This window comes from Hypanus sabinus, chromosome 7 (genome assembly GCF_030144855.1).
Source record: "Hypanus sabinus isolate sHypSab1 chromosome 7, sHypSab1.hap1, whole genome shotgun sequence".
Lineage (NCBI taxonomy): Eukaryota > Metazoa > Chordata > Chondrichthyes > Myliobatiformes > Dasyatidae > Hypanus > Hypanus sabinus.
The window spans coordinates 141,460,868-141,484,388 of NC_082712.1; the positions used below are offsets into that span (position 1 = coordinate 141,460,868).

Consider the following 23,521-nt stretch of genomic DNA (forward strand, 5'->3'; position numbering starts at 1 on the left):
TTCTCTCCTGCATCTTCTCCCTTCATCTCCTGCCAAACCAAAGACCCATCTCACATACCGGTGTCAGGCATATAACACGAAAAGCACACTCCCTTCATTGGACGACTCACATTCCAAAGCACCCATTATCTAACCATAACCCAAAACACTGCTTCTACAGAAAGACCGTTGTGTTAGCAGTGAAACCTTTGCCAGGGTATTGCAACAAAAATATTCACAGGTGAAGAACCCATGGTTCTGTTACTAATAACAACTTGGTGAAAACTGTCCCTTAACTTGCAATCAAACAGTCCTCTTTCATGTTAAGACTCTTGGCTTCAATAAAGATCTATAAGATTCTTAAGCATAAGTCCTCTCCAATCCTACAGCAGCATGATCAACTATACATTGCATGCCATTTGATGTCACTGCTGATCTATGGATCAGTGTAACACCAGACTGAGAATCACAATGCAGTTTTACAGTTTGCACAACGGTACTGGTCATATTCTGCAGTCGATTTTTCAGCTTCAAATCCATCACTACTTGATTAAATTTCTTGGATGGCTTATTTTTAATATGGAAAATCAGGAATTATCAAATTATAATAGCCATAAAGAAAGAGAGAAGAAAGATTAAGAGTAATAATTTTATTAAAAAAATTTGTAATAGTTTGCTCAAAATGAATATAGACTGTCAGAACTCTTATAGAGTCACAGAGCACTACTACAACAAAGAAGCAGCCCCTTTGGCACATCTAATCTTAGAGGAATTATTATTCTACCTAGTCCCATCGACCTATTCCTGGACCAAAGCCATCCATGTCCGTCCCATCCATGTACTTATTCAAACCTCTCTGAAGTATTGCAGTTGAACCCGCATCCACCTCTTCTGCTGGAAGCTCATTCCACACTCTAATCACCCTCTGAATGAAGATATTTTCCTTCAGGTGCCTTCAATATATCGCCTTTCACCCTTAACCCATGGCCTCCAGTTCTGGTCTTGCCCAAATGCAGTGAAAAAGACTGCTGTATTAACCCTATCTATATCCCTTATAATTTTGTGTACCCCTATTAGATCTCCTCTCATTTTCCCACACCCCATGGAAGAAAGTCCTAATCTGTTCAAACTTTCTCTATAACTCAGGTCCTCATGTCCCAGCAACATCCTTGTAAATTTTCTCTGTACTCTTTCAATCTTATTGATAACTTTCCTGTACATAGGTGACCAGAACTACGCATGATACTCCACATCTGGTCCCACCAACATCTTATACAACTTCAACAAAACATCCCAACTCCTGTACTCAGTACTTTGATTTGTGAACACCAAAGTGCCAGAAGCTCTCTTTATGACCCTATCTACCAGTGGAGCCACTTTCAACAAATTATGGATCTGTTTTCTCAGATGCCTTTGTTCTGTTGCACTCCTCACTGCCCTACCATTAACTGTGTAAGTCCTATCCCAGTTTGTCTTGCCAAAGTGCAACACTTCACAATGGTCTACATTAAACTCCATCTGCCACTTTTCAGCCCATTTTTCCAGCTGGTTTTGATAGTCTTCTTTGCTGTCCACTACACCCCCAATTTTGGTGTGATCCCAAAATTTGCTGATTTCTGTGGCTCACTGGTAGTCATGGGCCGCCAGTCAGAAAGCAATCATCTACATAACTTTCTGGCTTCTCCTGCTAATCCAATGGCGAATCCAATTTACTACTTCACCTTGAGTGCCAAGTGCCTGAACCTTTTTGGCCACCATCCCATATGGGACCTTGTTAAAGGCCTTGATAGAGTCCATGTAGATAATGTCCACTGCCTTCATGAACAATTCCTGATAACATCCTCGAAATCTGTAAGATTGGTTGGACATGATCTACCACATACAAAGCCATGTTGGCTATCTTTAATCAGGCTCTGTCCATTCAAATTCATATATATTAGTCCTGATGAATGGTCTCGATCCAAAACGTCGACTGTTTACTCTTTTCCATAGATGCTGTCTGGCCTGCTGAGCTCTTCCAGCATTTTGTGTGTGTTACTTGGATTTCCAGCATCTGCAGATTTTCTCATATTGTGTACGTATATATCCTGTTCCTTGGCATACCTTCCAATAACTTACCCACTACCGATGTCAGGCCCACTGGCCTTTAATTTCCTTGCTTATTCTTAGAGTCTTGCACAACAGAACAACAATATTGATCATCCATTCCTCCTGGTCAAACCCTAGGGACTTTAACACTTTAATTTGCCTCAATACAGCAATCAACTCCTCTTCTGTAATCTGTATATGGTCCATGACCTCACTATAGTTTTGCCTGAGTTCTATAAACTCTGTGAACATCTCCTAAGTAAATACAGGTGCAAAAAAAAATACATTTAAGATCTTCTCCATCTCTTTCAGCTCCATACAATGGTTACCACACTGAAGTTCAAGTGATGTTCAAATTTTGTCCCTTGCTATCGATTTACTCTTAATATGCCTGTAGAAGCCCTTTGGGAATCTCCTTTGCCTTGTCTACCAGAGCAATCCCGTGCCTTCTTTTAGCCATCCTACTTTCCCTCTTAAGTGTCCCCTTGCTCCTCAAGCACCTATTTATTCCTTACGGCTGTACACCTCCTTCTTCTTCTTTACCAGGGCCTCAATATCCCTTAAAAACCAAGGTTCCCTAAACCTGCTAGCCTTGCCTTTTATTCTAATAGGAACATGCAAACTTTGTACTTCAAATTTCACTTTCGAGGTCTCCCTCTTAACAAGCATTAATTTGCCAGAAAACAAACTATCCCAATTGACACTTGTCAAATCCTTTCTGATGTCATCAAAATTGGCCGATCTCCAATTTACCAGATCTCAACCCAACCCAGTCCTATCCTTTTTCTTAATTACCTTGAAATTAATGTAATTAATGATCACTAGAAATGAAGTGATCCTTTCCGCACACTACACACAGCTCTGTCTCAATGCAAACTTGGTGATGTTAGTATAATCTCATTAATGTGGTCAACCCTGTTTTAATCCTCAGTTCCACCCATATAACCTCACTAGATGAGCCCTCCAGTCTGTCCTGACTGAGCATGACTTTCCCTGACTAGTAGCCACCGCACCCCCTCTATCATGTCTAAAACAATGGAAGCCCAGAACACTGAGCTACCAGACCTTCTCCCCCTGCAACAAAGTCACAATTCCACTTGCTGATCCATGTTCGAAGCTCATCTGCTTTACCTACAATACTCCTTGCATTGAGTTAGATGTAACACAGAACTTTAGTCTCACCTAGCTCAACCTTTCAGTTCCTGTCTTTGTATTTAGGCTTAACATGCACAACCATTCTGCTAGTTGCCCTGACACTCTGGTTCCTATGTCCTTGTAACTCCAGTTTAAATCTTCACCCCTACCCTGCTGAAGCAGCGCTAGTAAACCTTCCTGTTAGGAGATTGGTTCCCCTTCCAGTTGTACTATTTCTACAAGCCCATTTTCTGTGGAAAAGTGCCCAATGATCCAAAAATCTGAAACCCCCAACCCTTCTCCTCCAACGTCTCCTTAGCCACATGTTAAACTGTATTATTGTCCTATTTCTAGCCTCGCTAGCACATGGCATGTGTAGCAGTCCTGAGGTCACCATTTTAGAGGTCCTGTCCTTTAACTTGCCACCTATGTACCTGAACTCACTCTACAGGACCTCGACATCCATCCTGTCTATGTTATTGCTACTGACCTGAACCAAGGCCTATAGTTGCTCCCCCTCCTCCTTAAGAATGCTATGGAATTGATTCAAGACATCACTAATCCTGACACCTGGGAGGCAACACACATTCCAGGAATTTGGTTCTCATCCACGGACCTCCTGTCTGTTCCATTAGCCAATGAATCCCCAGTCAGTGCTGTGCCTCTCCCCCCCCCCACCCCCACCCCCACCTTTCCTTCTGAGTCCCAGAGCCAGGCAGTGCCAGAGGCCTGACTACAATGTCTTTCCTCTGTGAGGTCATTCCCACCAACATTATCCATAACAATATACTTTTTTATTCAGGGCCTGTCTGTTTTCCCTCTTTTGATGGTCATGCAGTTAGCTATGTCCTGCACCTTAGATGATCCTGAATAATTCAGAGTTCATCCAGCTCCAGCTCCAACGTTCAAAGAAAAATAAATACTTAAAGCTGAGATGGATATTAACACACAGCAGGGAGATGGGAATAATCTCAGATTGTTCAGATAAAGAGTTGAGGTTGTTCACAATTTGGCCTCTTTCTGTGCTGGAGATTTCTGTGATGCTGTAATGGAAATCTGCAGCCTGTGATATCTTGTACAAGATCAGCTGTCTGAAGAATTTTGGCTTTGATGAGAAAAGTTAGATTGGATTTTACAGTAATGCTAACTGGCAAGTTATCAGGTCCTTTGTTGCTTTCTTTTGAAATGTTTTACTTCATGAACTAAATATAGATAATTGGAAATTAAAAACTTACATGTATTTAGCAATTAACAGTTATTGATCATCAGGTGTTTAATTCCACATTAATTTGGAAGAAGATATATTTTCCCAGAACATCTTCAGGGAGTGGAGTCTCAGAAAGGCAGTGCCTCAGGACCTCTAGCACCCAGGGCATGCCCTTTTCTTACTGTTACCATTAGGTAGGAGGTACAGAAGCCTGAAGGCACACACTCAGTGATTCAGAAGCAGCTTCTTCCCCTCTGTCACACAATTCCTAAATGGACATTGAATCCTTGGACACTACCTCACTTCTTTAATATATATTATTTCTGTTTTTGCATGATTTTAATATATTCAAAATATGTATACTGTAATTGATTTACTTATTCATTTATTATTATTTTATTATTTTCTTCTTCTTCTACATTATGTGTTGCATTGAACTGCTGCTGCTAAGTTAACAAATTTCCCGACACATGCCGGTGATAATAAACCTGATTCTGATTCTGAATGTGACACTCAGTGTTAGTTTGCTTGCATGCATCTATTGAGCTATACTACAAGGGAGTCAAGTGGTACAGGGAGAAGGTTAAATGAGGTGTTGGGCCTGAGATTAATTCTGTCATGATCTTATTAAAGGGCAGAGCACATTCATGGGGCCCATTTGTTCCTCCCGCTCCTTCTTCAGTTGTTTACTAAGCTTCATTAATTATACTGCAGGTGCAAATCAATGCATTTTAATAGGTTTTCTAACAATTGCCTTGCCTCTGTATTAGAACACTCTTTCACATCCACATCACGGTAGAAATTAGAAAGGTTCTGCTTCAACTCATGAAGCCTGAATTTGGTTCCTTGATTTGTGACAAAGACTGTTGCTGGTGTTTGAATCAGAAGGATTTAAATGTTGATATATTCCTCCCCCCCCCCCCCCCACAGCTGCCACCATTATCACCGTTATTTGAAGGCCCTTTCCCGCAGAAGATGATAGTAGGCTTGTAATTAAATACTCTAAATTTAGGAAATTTTTTTAAGGAAATTAATTGAATAGGAGATTTGATTTGGTACATTAAAATATATAATCATGGATCAAATTAGCATAGATTTATAAGCATAATTTAATTGTGTAGTAACATGGATGTGAACTCAATGCCCCAGACTTGCACTAGAGAGACTAAAACAATAGACAAGCCATTTTGTGATGAGCTTCTCTGGATTTTTTATCTAAAATAAATCTGAAAAGTAGTTCTTGGTCACTTACTGATTGCCTTGGCTCTTCATTTGCATGTTTCTTACTTGCTAATATTTATTCTAATTACCACCAGCTTGAAAAACATAGCCACTGTCTGCAAAGTTTCTCTTCCTTAATGAGTGGCTGTAAAGTGATATTAATCTAATCAATCTAATAAAGCTGATTGATGAAAATTTCATAAAGACTCGATTTTGTACATTTGTAATGGTTATTTATCTGTATAAGAAGTGATTTTTTTTTCTGTTCTTCCCCTTAGGAAACAAACGTTCTGGGTTTCAAGGGGCCTCGGAAGATGAGCGTAATCATTCCTGGCATGAATATGGATCATGAAAGAGTTTCCATTAGGCCTCGCAATGTAAGTTGTAATGCATTAACAACATTAGCCAGTGCCATTTTGAGGTCACAAAGAGTGACTCGCATGCCAGGTGAACAGCAAATTTACCTTCTGCATTACTAAGTTTTCCTGAGACTGAAACTAGATTAAGGACCAGGACCAGACAAGCTTGGGGAAAGTAGTTTGATTTTCACAGTTTGCTCTGCTAAAAAGCAACTGTTCTCAGATATCTGGTCATTAATAGTATTACAGCAAGAGACAGCGAGACAAATGGAAAAAAATAGACTTATTTTAAAAACAGCAGTATTCTTATTGCTTGGCTTGATCAGAGAAATATGAAGAATATTCTGGGCAAACCAAAAATTACATGTAGCAACTGTGCAAGTCTTAACATAGATTTCTGGGGTTACTAAGCAAATCAGGAATAAAGAGCGAGAGAGATTAAAGATATTTGATGGGTTTGAGGGGGAGATAAAGGATTTTGCATTGAAGGCTTTTAGATCAAGGGATCCATCAGCCAAAGATATCATGAGGATCATACTGACAAAAGAAAGGTTAATGATTGCAATAGGGGATTTTGGAGTGAATAGGGTCATGTGCAGCATGTGGTCTCCTCCTGTGCTACAGTTTCTTTCACTCTGTAAAATATTCTTTTATGCTGCAGCAGAGGGTGGTACACAAATAAAGCTTCTGAACTGCCTTAAGATGTTGTGTAAGAAGAACTGTTTCTTGCACTCAGTTTGTTCGGTGCAGGTAAATTAATGTGTAACATTCGAGAACAAACTAACCCGAGGGTCACAGTTCACCTTCACTCAGATGCTGAGACCAAGCCGGAGACCAAAGAGATCAGATCTTTTGAGAGTGCATAAACCGGACAAGCAGACCTCAACCTGTACATGGAAAGCTGCAGAGTTGACATTTACTGCGGTGGTGTACCTGTGATTTTGTTAATAGTACTTGTCATTTCTACAACTGTTTTAACAACTTGGATACGCTTTATTTATGTGAAATATTTCTATTTAGGGACAAGTAATATCATTGGATGCAAACTGAGAGATGTAATTATCTTTGTAACAAGGTCCAGGCAAAAATAACACATGCAGCTAAACTGCATTTTCTCCCAGGAGCCATTGAACTGGTGCCTATTACAGCCACTTTTTATGAGCAAGCTGTTACTATTAGTGCTTGAAAAGAAATAAAATGTGACAGATAAGGGAAATTCAACACTAACTGTGAATCATTAATTTTTTTATTCAGCCAAAGGGAAACATTTTGTTTAATTAGCATATTGGTCCAATGGTGACTCAGTAAAATGGATTGTGTTAATCCTGCTGACTAAGTACAGAATATCTCTTGAATGTGTCTCTGTTCTGTTTACCTTTATTAAGCTTTTATCCATTAGGACAATTTTGCTTATTCTATCAGCTGATTAGCTTGATTATACTAGAGAAAATGGAATCTTCACCACGAGATCAGGCAATGGTCTGAGTTTAACTGAGTGAAGCCCACCACCTATATTCTTCATTGTCCCAAATTTTTACCTTTTTGAATCTTGTTAGCCCGGATAATCACAGGACAAAGCAGGAAGACCCTGAGTGGCAGCATGTCCTCGAATGACACAATGCAGTGACGGGGCTGGGACAGAGCAAACTCGTCCTCAAAGCTTCTCTGAAAGCCTTTGACTGGCAAAGTATGGCTTGGCTTTGTCAGCTAGTTATGGAATCAAATTCATGGGCCCACCATTGGTACTGACCATCAAACACCCTCTTATACTAATCCTACATTAATTCCATTTTTATTCTCCTCCCTTACCGTATAATAGTCATTATTTTACAGTGGCCAATTAACCTACAAGCTTGCACATCCTTGCTATGTGGAAGGAAACTAGAGCACCTGAGGGAATCTCATACAGTCAAAGCAAGCACGTGCCAACTCCAGATAGGCAAGAAGATTAAACTTGTCTGGTGCTGCGAGGTTGCAGATCTACCAGCACCACCGATGTGTTGCCTGAACTATCAAAGCTGTTACGGTTTTCAATAAGCATGTTTGCGCTAGCTTTCTCCACTTCTAGACTTAGCTGGTGCAGATGTAGAGGGCTGCTTTGCTGACCCGAACCATTGTAGTCAACGAACATGATGTGAGCAGCAGCTGGATCTCTAACGGCACACAGAGAGGAACCCCTGGCACTCACCGTGCCAGAAGCTTTTGCAGTTGGCAAAGGCTAATCCCCAGGCGGCAGGCTGAGGTATTTAAAAACAATTAAAAAGATCAAACTATCCTGACGAAGGGTCACGGCCCAAAACGTCGACAGCGCTTCTCCCTATAGATGCTGCCTGGCCTGCTGTGTTCCACCAGCATTTTGTGTGTGTTTGAAACTATTTTAAACCAGGTTTCTAAAACTGAAAACTTGGTTTAAAAATGATTTAAGAAATAAAACATAAATAATGTGAAATACTATAAAATAGAATAAAAATATTAGGAATTTTGTATTTTGAAAAGGAATTTGCCTCTTGTCAGTCCTGCAATCTCCATAGAAATCATTGGAGTCTTGTGTCCTGTACCAGTTCTAACCTGGTGTAGAATCTGAAATGACTCTGAGAATCTTAGCAAAACCTGTCACTAAATACTGGAATTGTGAATTTCATAGAGCATACATGGATTACGGTCATTTAAACTGCCAAATGCTAATTGAATATTGGCTATTGAATACAATCTGGCTTCGAATTCAGTGTTGCTAATATCTAGACAGAATATCTATGACAAACAAAATGTATAATTTAGTAAAGAAAAGATAAAATTAATAGATAAAACATATTTATGTAATTAAAAAGTAAACAAAGCACAGATAATTGACAACATGCTCACCCTTCTCTGTAAAGCTCTACAATTTCTGTTGAATTGGGTGACCTCTTGGAGTGATGTCAGATCAGAGACCATTCCCTCCAGCTCTTGCTCTGCAATTTGACTCCACAGTGAGTTTTGTGGCAGGGCAGATCCAGAAAATAGTTGGCTGAGCTTGGCCAGTAACCTAGTTTCCGACACTCTTCTGTTTATTATCTGTGCTATTTTCTTTTATTCCTCCCTAACATCTGGTGTTAACTGCAGTGGGTTGTGCATGACGCTATTGGGGAGGATGAGCATGGAGTTAGATTTCACATGCCGTTTGTGATAAAATATTGTAAGAAAGTGCTAGCTTTAAATTCTTCTGAGAGGAATACTATAGAAGTCCTGGATATCAGAAATCTATTTCCTTCACCTTCCATAGCCCAGATGTTGAGCTGATGTTAGACCTGTTCACTCATCAATGATTGACTTTATTTTAGATTCTTGAATCAACCTTTGACGTCACACATTACCAACTAATTTCTGTTTTTATGAAGGAGCATGAAACATTGCTGGCACGTTGGCAGAACAAAAACACAGAGAGTGTAATCGAGCTACACAACAAAACTCCAGTATGGAACGATGACACACAATCCTATGTCCTTAATTTTCATGGTCGAGTTACACAGGCTTCTGTGAAGAATTTCCAAATTATTCATGATAATGACCGTAAGTAGAAATTTTATGAGATAATTACAACGAATAGTTACTTGAGCACTGTACTAGATGGGACCTGTGGATCTATACTCCATTACAAAGGATTAAACGTTATTCTAAACTTACAACATTATTGTTTTAACAATGAATATTTACGTTCAATTTAGCGCACTAGTCCCTTCCTTCATGTACTCAATTTCCATTACTAGCATCTGTACTTCCACCTTAAACAACAAACTGTTGACTTGTGCACGTTGCCAACAATGATAAAATTGTTGCATTAAATTGCATGTATGATTCTGGAGGAATACTAGAATACTAGATATCAAAGTGATATGAAGCAAGACTGACTCTATGCTTGATATAGAAGAGATCCAAAATTCTGGATATTGCTGATGTACAGGAAAAGTAACTGCTATTCCCCCATCAGCACAGACCAATGCATAGCTTTGAGTCCTTCAGAATGGTTCCAAATAGACTTGGGCCCAGATATCTTTGGCTTTACCATTGAAACGTTTGAGATAATTAAAGGATTTGATAGGATTGAGGCAGGAAATATGTTCCAGATGTTGGGAGAGTCCAGTACCAGAGGACATGGATTGAGAATAAGAGGTCAGTTATTTAAAACAGAGTTGAGGAAGAGCTTCTTCTCCCAGAGAGTTGTGGAGGTGTGGAATGCACTGCCTCGGAAGACGGTGGAGGCCAATTCTCTGGGTGCTTTCAAGAAGGAGCTGGATAGATATCTGATGGATAGGGGAATCAAGGGATATGGGGACAAGGCAGGGACTGGGTATTGATAGTGAATGATCAGCCATGATCCCAGAATGGCGGTGCAGACTCGAGGGGCCGAATGGTCTACTTCTGCACCTATTGTCTATTGTCTATTGAACATTCAAGTGTAAAGAATAAGCACTCACAAAGAACTGTGAGAACTTTTGAGAACCTGGAGAGAACTGTGTTCATAGGCTGCCTGAAAGGTAATTCTTAGAAGTTCTTACCCATTTTTCCTGGCCCGCCAGTGATAAGTGGAAGCTCTTCAGCAGCCAAACCCTGTTCTGCGCACCTGCCTTTGTTCTGATACCTTCGAGTTTAGCAGAGCTATAGATGCAGCACCCCGTATCCAACAGAAGCATATCCAATAATTGCTGCTATTAACCATGTACCCTTCCCACTATCAATGAGAATAAATATAAATTTATTTATATTTCAACACACGCGGGACATCCTACTGTCTTTCTTGGCCAATTAATAGCTTCCAAAGGGAGGATGTTTTTGCACATAACTATAATAAATAGTCACTCAGCAAAATCCCACAAAAACATTGAGAGATCTGTTTACCGATCTCTTTTGGCATTACTGAGTGAGGATAAATATTAAGTCAGCATAATCTCATGGCCTTTCACATATAGTTAGAGAACACGTAACATTTTGTTTCCACTCCTGAGTGGAGAGTACTACCCATTGCCCTAAGATTTTCACAAAGAAAAAACATTTGGAATAAATTAATATTTCAACAATAACTTAAAAAACACTTGCGGGAGTACACAGTTCAGCCTTTTAAATCCGTTCTGTCGTTCATTAAGATCTATCCCAAATTAGCTTTTCTGATTATCCAACAATTTATTGATCTGATTCATGAGAAAGTTGAACAATAGAATCTCTGTAACCCTGAAACTGAAAATTCCAAAGATTCAAAATCATTAGAAGGAAGAAATTCTACTTTTTTCACTGCTAAAGGAATATCCCTTTCCATTGGCTCTACTTCAAAGGAAGGGGAAACAACTCCTCTGCATCTCCCTTGCCAAGCCCTAAAAACTTTGCATGTTTCAATATCACCTTTCATTCTTCTAGACTTCAGGTAGCAAAGGCTCCCCAAAAGATTCTCCTCTGTATAATCCTGTCATACCAGAAACCAGTTGAGTGAACATGAGGAAATCGGCAGATGCTGGAAATTCAAGCAACACACACAAAGTGCTGGTGGAACGCAGCAGGCCAGGCAGCATCTACAGAGAGAAGCACTGTCAACGTTTCGGGCCAAGTCCTGATGAAGGGTCTCGGCCGAAACGTCGACAGTGCTTCTCCCTATAGATGCTGCCTGGCCTACTGTGTTCCACCAGCATTCTGGGTGTGTTACCAGTTGAGTGAACCGTTTTCATGTAAAGGCAAGGACATCCTTCAATGAGTAAGGAGACCTGAACCGTAGCACATCAATATTCTGCCTTGTGCCCAGCTGTATCACCATGCAGCTTCTTTGAATATGCTTTATATATTCCCATCAATTGCTGTCCGCAAATTTAGGTGCATCACATTCTATCACTTGGACAAAATCTTTAATTATAAATAACTTAGTCCTGTTCTGATACTGGCAATGCTGGGTGTGTTACAGCCTGATAGATGATCATAGCTATTAATGGTATCACCTCAAAATAACAGCAGATTACAAAAAATTATGGTCTTACAATTACTTTTTATTTTAACCCTACGCACTTGATAAAATTAAATTACTTACTCGAGGCAGTAACATAGTAATTGAAATATTTCCTAGATGATCCCCTGTGAACTGAAAGAATGCATTAAAAAATCTTGGGTTATCAAACTAATATTACCTATATTTTTAGTAATAACATTTGGCAGGTGTAAATTATTTCTGGAGGAATTATAATGCCGATGAATTGCTGTCCTGTGTCATTGGTGAGAGGGCTTAACCATTTTCGCAGCTCTATGCTGTAAGACCAGGAGGTTGTGGAGGACAGTTATGTAGGAGGAGACTGGCAGCATGGAAGAAACCTATCACCACACGCAGAACCGCCCTTCCATTATCTCCCCGTACAGAGAATCCGGGTGGGACAGTTGGTTTCTTTAATACTTTCTGGGCAACCTGCAAGACTTCCTTTGGTGAACACTGGCATTGCTGCTGGTGCTCTGCCTCATAGGACAAGAGTGTGTGCGCTTAGTTAATGGATATCTTAGGTCTTCCAACCTCCACAACCAAATCAGTTTTGAAATTGGTTCCTCCGATACATTTACAATTGTACAACTCCAACAACAGGAACATTTCACAAACACATTTACAAAATTGCTACAGATAGCAGAGATGTTCTTTCATCATTGTGGTGGTAGTCCATTTCCTTGTTAATGTTTTGTTGCCTTTAGTCTTGCGTCATCCACGTAGTGGAGAAAAATGGATTACTAATGAACAGTGTAGAGATTTTAAAAGACTGTTTTGCTAATACTGCCAGATATAACTTTGTTCATCCCTACAAACAAACTCTTATTAAACAAATCCATTCTCGTTCTGTTCATTATATATAACTAAGGGTCCAGATATGGTATTTTACAATGAACAAATTATCAACCCTCAGTGTTGTGCAGCAAGAAGTAGAATTACATAAATTTATGGTTGACAAAAGATACTCAATCCCCCCTGTGATCATCAAAGCATATTAAGCTATACACTGTTCATTACTAGAATGAACACAATTCAGAACAAATTAAAACTTGTCAAATAAAGAAAACAGTGTAGATTTTGACAGCTAACAAACATCTAGAAATGAATTCTAGGCTGTAATCTGTCAAAGGTTTTATATTTCTTTAATAAAGTCCTGTAGCTTCGCTCTCATGGTTTGTTATACCATCTGAACTCTGTGATTAGATTACAGACCTGTAACTCTGCCAGATATCCATCATTCTTTGTAAGCTTGCTGTCAACAGAGGTCACGATGATCTGTAGAGGATGGCAGCACAAATGTGAGTGATAGTTAGCACTTCATGGTGCAAATGGGGAAGTATTTAGTCTCAAAATAACCAATTGTTTGATATGTTTGTTTTTTTTTTAGCGGATTATATAGTGATGCAGTTTGGCCGAGTAGCAGAAGATGTCTTTACCATGGATTACAACTACCCAATGTGTGCACTGCAAGCATTTGCGATTGCTCTGTCAAGCTTCGATAGCAAACTAGCTTGTGAATAATGGTGCAATCAAAGTTCTTTCTTCAGTGTGGCATACATGCTTCAAGGAGAAACTTACTTTCTTTGCTTCTACATCTTGGTTGCAAATCACAGTAAGATATAATTCATCTTTAATATCATACATTTTTATGTAAAAAGATTACTAAAATTACACCAAGGTCCTAAGTCCGAATTTGAATCCCAATTTAAATGTTTTAATGAAACATGGAGCTGCTTTGCATTTTTAATTTTTTTTTAAAAGCACACATAATTCTGTGCTCAGTCCATCTGGGCCGTTTTTAAGCACTGACAGTCATTTTGCATGAATCGTTGACATGGAACATTGTCTTTAAAAGAAAAAGAAAAATTAAGAGGTGAAAAGGCAGCTATAAAATCCCGAGGGTGTTGAGTCAGACCAAGAGAGAAAGATAAGCACATTTTCCTTCCAAGTACTAACCTTTATGTCATTTCTGAAATCTAGTCAGGTTGGTCAGAAATGTGTGTCATGTCTGCTGATTCAATGCAGTAATAATTTTGTTTCAGGTGATTAAAGATGTTAAACATCAGGACTTATTTTAAGAGTTAAAAAGTTTTAAGTTATTCTAATTAACTTCTTCATGCTTTTTAATTTATTGTCTGCTTTTTTTGTCTCTTTTGGCTTGATCTTATTTAAATGGTAACATAATTGGGAATGAGGAATTTCTCTACTCATGTTGAGAGTGAGGCAGGAAGAGAGAGAGGGACTGCATTTAATTATGCTGTTTGTTATATGTACATTCTTAGTGCTGACACTGTTGAAAATATAATTGTCCTATTCTCTGACGGGTCAAAATAATACTAGAATAGCAACAATACAGAAAATAAAAACAAATAAAAGATGTTGAAAATCTGTTATACTTAATAGAACTGGAATTCTGAATGAAAAAGATTGCAAAACTGGTCAAGATTACACATTATATTTCATAAGAAGTGAATTCTTCAATCAAATTTGAAAGTAGATGAAATTCACAAGTGATAATATGCATCCGGGTGAATGTAGAACCGTAGTACTAAAACACATCGATTATTGACACAGAGTAAATATTAGATTGCGGAAAACAAATCACAACAAGTTTGTAAGGTGGCTAGAGTGGCTGGATTTCAGGGACACCCAGGCAAATACATGAAGGAAACAGAAATAATTTATAAAGTCATAAAAGTTATATGAAGTCAAACTGATGAAAGTTCATGAGAAGCATAGATCATGTGGCCTGTTTCTCTGCTGAACAATCTACAGAATTCTATTAAGGTTGCATAAATGCAGAAGCTGGAAATCTGAAATAAGAACAGAAAATGCTGGAAACGTTCAGTAGGTCAGGTAGCATCAATGAAGAGAAGTGGTTATTATTTAGGTTGAAGACCCTTCAACAGAACCAGGAAAATGTTGATTTTAAATTTTCAAGAAGGTGAATAAGGTATGGGCCACAAGAATATATACAATAGGCTGTTGGTGAAGTCATGATTAATTTAACTGTTATCATGATAAACTGTGGTAAAAGGCCATTGATGAAGCCATTATTGTCATCATAGCCTTTGTCTAATCCAAGTTCCCCCGCCTTCTACGCAACTTAAAACTAACTTAGTTTCTCTCTTTCCCAGTAACAAAGAGTCCTCAACTTGAAATATTAAGTCTGTTGCAAGATAAGGTTAATTTCACCTAGACGATTTCCCCATCTTCATCTGTAATGACATCATTCAGATAACAGGTGGCATTGAGACAGTCTAACTGCTCATAATTATCAATTTCATCTTCAGTCACAATCCTAGCAAATTGGAAACTCAGACACACCATCCTGTTTTTAGATTTTCTCACTTTAAAAAAAAACATCATTACTACCATTGGGGAAGTGTAAAGGTTCTTTCATGAAGCAACTACACATCCCACCTAATTTGACACTGTAGCAGTTAAGTGTTGGAAATCTTATTTAAAGTCAAACTATAGTACATTTGGGATGGTGTACATTTAAAAAATCTTAAACCTTTTGCGTTGGCTTCAGCCAAGTTCTCAAGATACTACTTCCCCATCCCTTGAGTTTACCAATCCATTCTGACTGGAAGCCACTACCCAGGAGTCAATCCTAGCTCCAAGGAATTTTTTTTGCACTACATGGGTTAACAAAATTAATCTCACCTTTGTTAAAGAGCCACTTATTGACAACATTGAAAACTAATACCTTATTTTTACTCAACATATAAAAGCCTGCAGTTTATCAAGATTAGCATCAAGATCTGTTTTCTTGCAAAAATGTTGCAAGGGAACTTGAGGATTTTAGACATACCCTTGCGAGAATCACTCAAAGGGCCACATTATTGGCAAAGGCCATGTGGTACAAGAGGAAAGCATCTTGCTTAAAACCCCCTTAAGACAGGAATGGGCCCAAACTTGACCTTGCCATTCTCAATAAAAGTGTAAGAGTCTGTGTATGTATCTGAAATGAGGTCCACAAAATCAGCAACAACTCTCATCCAGCCCAGAACTTTAACAATAAGCCTCTCGGGCTGACCGAGTCAAAAGCTTTTTTAAATCTATAAATGTGACAGCTTTCTGGTATCTCTTGACCCCCTCCATTAAATTATTTAAAATAGCAATATTCTCATTACAGCTAGGGTAGTTGTGTTAAATCCATTTTGATGACAATTTAAGACCACTACATCGAACTTCCCCTTGGGCGATAGTTTGGAGAATAATCTCAAAGTAATTGATCCAATGGTCTTAGGTTGCCAGTTGTCCACAAATTAAAAATTTTCATTGTCATCAGAGTCTTAACAAGGACTGCCTGGCTAAGTTTCATCCATGTGGATATATTACCCACTATAATCCAGAGGAAAACGTAGTAGCTGACTCATTGGTGTCTACTTTGTGCACCCCAGCCAGACTCTGACGGTCTGGGCTAGCCACTTACCTCTTTTAAAACTGTAATCAGTTCTTGATGGGTGCTACCAGAATTTCTGAGTAATTTTATATATTTGATAACTCTTGCTCAGTGAATTTGTGGATCTGTTGACATGGAAGATGATAATGTGTTTTGCTGTGCAAAGCTCTGTCCTCTAAGTATCTTGAGAAATTCTCCAGGTCTGGCACTAGTAATCTGGCAGAAGAATTTGCTCAATATTGTTAAATCTGAAATTTGAGACCTCTCTGATTAGTCCATTTTATTGCTGAATTTAAGGATCTGCAAAAAAAATCTGCCGGGGAACAGAGTGTAATGCTGTGACATGCATGCAGGCACCTGGGGGTGGGAGAAGTATGCATCGTTAAATCAATTACTGATCTCTTAAAAGTATCACATTTTTTACTTGAACTCAAAAATTAAATGAGTTACCATCATGAACTGTGGTAATAATGAGTTGATTTTATTTTCAGGGTCTTAAATGTTTGAGAATTGGACATTGGGCATTCTAGACAGTAATATTGTTGGACAAAACTTGGATACATATCAGGTTCTTTTACCTGCAATTAAAAAAAAATGAATTTTAAATACATTAATGTCTCTGTTAAAATATTGGATCAACAATTTGGTGCAAACTTTTTGAGTGCACGACAATAATGCATTATACTTAATTCTTTGACCACAAAATTGTATGGAGGGGCAGCATTTCACTTGTTACTGAATGTGCCTAGACATGGATATGGGTATGGATGTAAACATCAGGTGGGCATGTTGAAAATATCTGAAATCACCACTACAATAAACAGGTTCAATTCTATAAGAAATAAAGGGAAGAATGTGATTATAATACAGAACCTCACAAGCAATTCATCCATGAAGAGTGGGAGCATTATTTAAATGATACACTAAATGTTTGATACCTGATAACACTCTAATATTGAATATGTAGAAGCCATTATCAGAATGTTTAAAAGAGTTATCAAAAAATGGACAAATGGAGACACAAAAAAAAGACTATAGATGCTGGAACCAGGAGCTAAAATACAAATTGCTGGAGCTACTCAGCAGGTCGAGCAACGTCTGTGGAGCATTAGGACCTGAAATGCTGACTCTGCAGAAACTGTCTCATCAGGTCAGTTCCTGCAGCAGTTTTTATTTGCAAATGGTAGCGTAGTGGTTAACGCAATGCCATTACAGCTCGGGGCATCAGAGTTCAATATCGGCGCCTTCTCTATAAAGAGTCTCTGTGGAATGTGGAATCTTTCCCATGGAATGCGAGGGGTTTCCCTGAGTACTCTGGTTTCCTCCCACAGTTCAAAGATGAACCAAGTAGGTTAGTTGGTCATTGTAAGTTGTCCCATGATTGGATTAGAGCTGAATCAGGGTTGTTGGGGGTTGCTGGGGCAGTGTGTCACAAAGGGGCAGAAGGGCCTACTCCATGCTGTATCTCTAAAATAAATAATCCAGAAAACTGTTCAGGCAAGTATACTCACAGGGGACTGTGTAGATATAAATTTCAAGTTTAAGAATTGTAGAACAGTTTCACAATGATTGCATCTTGAATTAGTTACTGATTTTCTCACTAATAGCCAATTCATCTGTTTCTTCATACTGAGGTATTCAAAGTTTTCTACTCTGATTTTAGTCCTTGTAATAAGATACCTTTACATGGAGAAGTTACAGAGGAGGGAGAAAATGCCACCTCGAGTCATAGGCCTTCAATCTGAAGAACAACCCTCTATCAGCAAAGCTGATTTTATATCCAATTAGCTAACTGATCTTAGATTCCACATATTCTAACAATACAGACCAGCCTTTCATATGGGATTATTGATGCACCATCAATAACTCTCGGAGATGTGAGGCGAGATATAGGCTTTTATTGGCTGGAAGAAAGAACAAGCAGCAAGTGACCACCACACTACATCCTGGAGACTGAGGCCGGGGCTGTGTCTCCAATCGCCTTTATACTGGGGTCCGCGGGAGGAGCCACAGGAGCAGTCAGCAGGGGGGCGTGTCCAGACAGGTATATGTAGTTCACCACAATTATGTAAAAGTCACATCTGCTAAAATCCATGTGGACATCATTTAGCTTCCTGCCTTTGTCAATCCTGTTGGTGACCATCTCTGAAAAAACCTCAAATTCAGGAGACCAGGGTTCCCATGCTCAAAGGCATGCTGACGATCCCTGATTAGTCTTTGCTGTTCCAAATGCAAATACACCTAGTCACTCAGTCCCTTTCTATTACTTTCCCAAGACTCATTGGCCTCTGGTTCCCTATTTATCTCTGCTACCCGCCTTGAATAAAGCATAACAGTGTCCATCCTCCAATCTTCCAACAGCATTTCATAGTGATCCCTCTCAGTCAGCATGTTCCTTTGTTCATGTTACGATGTGAGCACTAAATTATGAACAAGAAAAGAACTTAATGGTATAACTATGGCTTAGATGTGTTCCCCTTTGCGCATAACAAATTCAATTACTTATGTTGAACCTGAGGTGGTACCCAGCTCTTAAATGATTGAACAGAGCACCAAATTAACACCCCATTGCTCATCACATTATGTAAATTTTCTTTTATATCAAATTAAGTAGATTATCTCCCCAGTTACTAATCTTGTAACATAGCACTAACAGTGCAGAAACATGATCTACCCAACAAGTAAATGCTTTGTTATATACCAGCTTACTTCACCCTACTTAAGAAAGCAAGTCTGACAGTGCAGTGTAACCTTTGTGTTTAATTCTCTGGAGTGGGACTTCCTGACTCAAGTAGGCGAGTGTAATTATAGGGCCACAGTTAGCACCTAATATTCATTTTAATCTTGTCCTTTCTGATTGATTGCAGATTTACTCTTTGTGTTCTTTATACTGCAATAGGTCAGAAAAGATGAAAGATTTAGAATACTCTCAAAAGGTTTCTGACCCATTCTGTTTCTATACTGTTCTCATTTGCTTGCAGCAGCCTCATCAGTGCAGACTTCACAGGGGAAAAAACAAGGAGAAATGTTGGGTTTGAATGTAGCTAATTTGTTCATAGAGCAAGAGAGCTCATTTGCAAAATGGAAATATATATTTGGGAAATGTGATCTTTATAGATAATTATGGCCTTGTTAAAGTGCAAGATTTAGTATAGAATGCTGTCATTTTAGTAGATTTGTTTAACTCACTCAAATGAAGTTAATATCTTCATGTTTGTGATACCTTTTTCACAAATTGAGCACATCAGCCGCTGACTTTGCTTTGGAAGGTATTAGTGTTCAACAGTAAAACAGAGCATGCATGTTGTTCTGCATGTGCAGCTTATGCACAGTGAGATATGTGCTGCTACCGGCTAACATGTATGGAATATTTACTGCTGTATTCACTGTTTTTTCATGTAAAGAAATCATGTACTCAGATGTTTTATTTTATGTTATAATTATGAAATAATCAAGTGATCAATGTACTCCAATGAATTTCATGATATTCTTAGGTATCATAACCTTGTACAGTGTGCTAAAACTTTAAGGTGAAACAATGTGCATAGTTGCACACCTCACTCAAGTGAAGGATTCCTGCTTTGTCTTGTCAGAGTACGTGGCTTATGATTATTTTAGGTGAGGTCTACGAGACATGGTCTGATTGTTATATCATGAAACATTTTTATGTAAAACTCATTATAAAAACAACTCGTGTTCTGATTCTGTGATGTATGTTTAAAGTTGACTTCACTTTTTATCGAGTCAGTTGTAATTTTATCATCATGCTTCTTCTTGCAGTCTGTCTGCACTACCAGGGTACAATTGCATATTTAGTAGGACTAAAGTATCAAATTTTATTTGCCTAAATAACACGTCTAAAGAAGTTAAGTACCATCTATTGGGATCAGTTTGTTTATAAGTTAAAGATAAATAACAGTGTTCTTTGTCATGTAAAGATAATTGTTGAATGGAGTTTTTAAATAAATAATTTTGAAAAAATGGTGTTTTAATGGATTACATTAAAGTTTATATATAAAATACAGTCAATCTCCCATTGTTTTTTATGATTTGATAACAATGAATTTTTATCATATATAAATGATATAGCAACTACAGCCACAAATAAATCAACGGAACTGGATGTGTGGAAATTAGTACAAATAATGACAAATAATCTTTACTGAGGACTGTCCATCAAGGATGAACTTTTACACAATTTAACATGATGGTACCAATTTTATGGCTTAAGGAAGCTCTGTAGCTATTTTATAGAAATAAAATTAGGTAAGTTTAACCCAACTTATTTTAGTTTTGCCCTTTATCCCAATAACTCTCCATTGAAAATGGTGGTGAGAAGTTTGGGATGTGATATTAATTCCATGCTATACCAGAAGATTCTTGAAAAGCAAAAGGTTGCAGAGACAAAAAATCTGAAATAAAAAAATTGCTGGAGAAAATTAAAGTAAAACCAGAAATTGCTGGGCAATTCTAAAGGCTCAAAGATTCATTTTATTGTCAAAGTATGCATGTTCAGTATAACTCCGTAATTTGTCTTCTCCAGATAGCCATGAAAAACCATGAGGGTTGTTGAAAGAACAGACATCAATCCCAGAAAAAGAAAACAAGACTTGCACAGGAAGGAACAGATCACTGTCCAGAAAATGGCAGCTAGAGTGCTAGATCATTTGATTAAAATTCAAACAGTATGTCACTGGATCCATCAATTTCGGAAACACAATCAAGACAAAAAGAACAAGTAGAAAACATAGAGAAAGTGAAATAATTGAAGAGATTGGCTATCTGAAAGTTGTCACCGGAGGAATCTTCCACTGGCACCAATTTGACAGGAAATATTCTAATACAATTCTGATTTTAAAGAAACAGAAAATTTTGGAGAAATCTGAAATAAAAACCAGAAGTTCTGGCTTAGCAAATCACAGTATCTGTGGAAGTGAAACAGAGTTAATGTTTCAGGTTGATGAACCTTAGATTTCTTTGCCAAGGTGTTACCCAATTAGCTGAGAACCTCCAACATTTTCTCAATTTATTCCATATAACTTTTGACCTGTTAGTTTTCCTCAGAAGACTGAATGGTGCAAAACAGTATTGATCTTTAAAAGTGAAGAAATTAATCATAAATCTTTTATTTTGTAGTATATGTCAGGATAATCTAGTTTTACGCCAGATGTAACTAAATATGATAATTTGACGTTGTAGGATAATTCAGTAAAAATTGATAAATAACTTTATTTCCTTAGAATTGTGTGGAATGCCAGCTTAGTATCACATCTCAAGCTACTCAGTGGAAAGTTATTAGGATAAAGGGTAAAACTCACAGTTGGGTTTGCTTTCTATTCCGAAAATAAAATTGGTAGACCCACCTTCAGCCAGTGTTAAACTACACAATACTTATATACTTCTCCAAATTGTCATTTCCTTTCTGTAATAGGATTATCTGCTCTCTTTGGAAAGATGCACTTACCACAATGACTAATTCACATTTTATTGGGTTTCCTATTAAATGAGATAAGAGAGGGATCATTCTATTTCCAATTACTGTTCCAACTAAATTACACACTTATTGAAATGTATGGATATGCCAGGAGACTAGAAGTAATTCAGAGTTAACATAAAATCCAACAATAACTATTCTCATTATGGCAAATTCAATAAGTAGTTACTCCTTTTACAATGTATGCACAACACTAGTTTTGACATGAGGGTGCTAAAGAACTCGAGGAAAAGTTGTAATGATACGGAGCTTGTGCTGTTGTACTTAACGGGTTGCAGTCTCCACCCTGTGGCTAAACCCAGTAAGTAAAATAAAATAAGAAGCATTTTTCTCTTGTCAGCCAATAATCTTTATTTCACAATACTGGATAAAATTCACAATTTCTACTTCTAATATAACTAGGTAGTGTTCCAAATGCACTTACAGATATATCACAGAACCTCCATCACAAATATAACATTTCCATATTCTGCTAGATGTAATTTATAAGCCTATTGCTGTTCAAGTGGAGCAGAAAGTAAGCATAGTAATAAAGCCATAGATTTATATAGCATGGATACAAACCTTTTAACCCAACTTGTCCATGCTAGCCAAGATGCCGTCCTGAACTCTTCGCATTTGCCTGCATCTGGCTCATATCCCTCTAGTTTGTTCCTATTAACAAACCGGTCCAATTGTCAATTAAGTATTTTAATTGTACTCACCCCTAACATTTCCTCTGGTAGCCTGTTCCATATATCCACCACCTTCTGTGTGAAATAAACCTTTCTCCTACACCCTAAACCTCATCGTCCACCCTGATCTCCTTTAAATCTTCCCCTCTCACCTTAAAGCTATGCCCTCTAATTTTATGATCCCTCCCTGGGTAAAGAGACTGATTAATTACCTCTGATCACCTCTCAGCCTCATTCACTCCAGGGAAACCAGTTCCAGCCTATCCAGTCTCTCATAACTAAAGATCTCCACTCCAGGTCACATCTGGTGAATATCTTCTGCACCCACTCTAGCTTAATCACATCTGTTGTGGAATGGTGAACAGAATTGCACACAATATTCCAGCTGTGGTCTCATTAATGCTCTACGCCATTTAAACATGATGTTCCAAATCTTGTTCTCACTGTCCCTTTACACGAAGACAAGCATGCCATACGCCTTCTTTCCACTTTGTCAATCAGTGTTGTCGCTGTCGCTAACTATCTACTTGTATTCTCAGGTCTCACCTGCAACATTCCCCAAGGCCTTTGACATTCACTGTGTAAACTGTGCTCTGGCTTAACTTCAGAAAAATGCATTACTTTACACTTATCTGAGTTGAATTCCAATTGCCATTTCTTTACCACTTTTCCCAGTTAATCTAGATTCTAGTCAAACCTTAGACAGCATTTGTCACTATATCCTACACCTATTTTGGTGTCATCTGAAAACTTACTGAACATGCCACAGGTATTCCCATCCAATTGTTAATATATATTTATGTGATAAACAGTGAGGGGCCAACAATCAAAACCTGTGGTTAACCACTAGCCACTGGCTTCCAATCCTTCACTACTTGACTCCTTCCATTGCCAATTTTTTTCAACCAACTGTCTAACTCACCATGTGCTCTCACCTTCCAGTCCAGTGTATCACGTGGGAAGGCTTG

The 23,521-nt window shown here is 38.2% G+C and overlaps 1 protein-coding gene across 2 annotated transcripts in view; it reads left to right on the forward strand.

Annotated features, from left to right (window-relative positions):
• tub (TUB bipartite transcription factor) overlaps positions 1–20,409 on the forward strand; it is a 346,063-nt gene extending 325,654 nt beyond the window's left edge. For both annotated transcript variants that reach the window (XM_059975792.1, XM_059975795.1), the window contains 3 exons: positions 5,908–6,006; positions 9,366–9,537; positions 13,362–20,409. In XM_059975792.1, the coding sequence (XP_059831775.1) occupies positions 5,908–6,006; positions 9,366–9,537; positions 13,362–13,495 (405 nt within the window). In that variant the 3' untranslated portion in view covers positions 13,496–20,409. The remainder of the gene's footprint in view (positions 1–5,907; positions 6,007–9,365; positions 9,538–13,361) is intronic.
• The last annotated feature ends 3,112 nt before the right edge of the window (positions 20,410–23,521 follow it).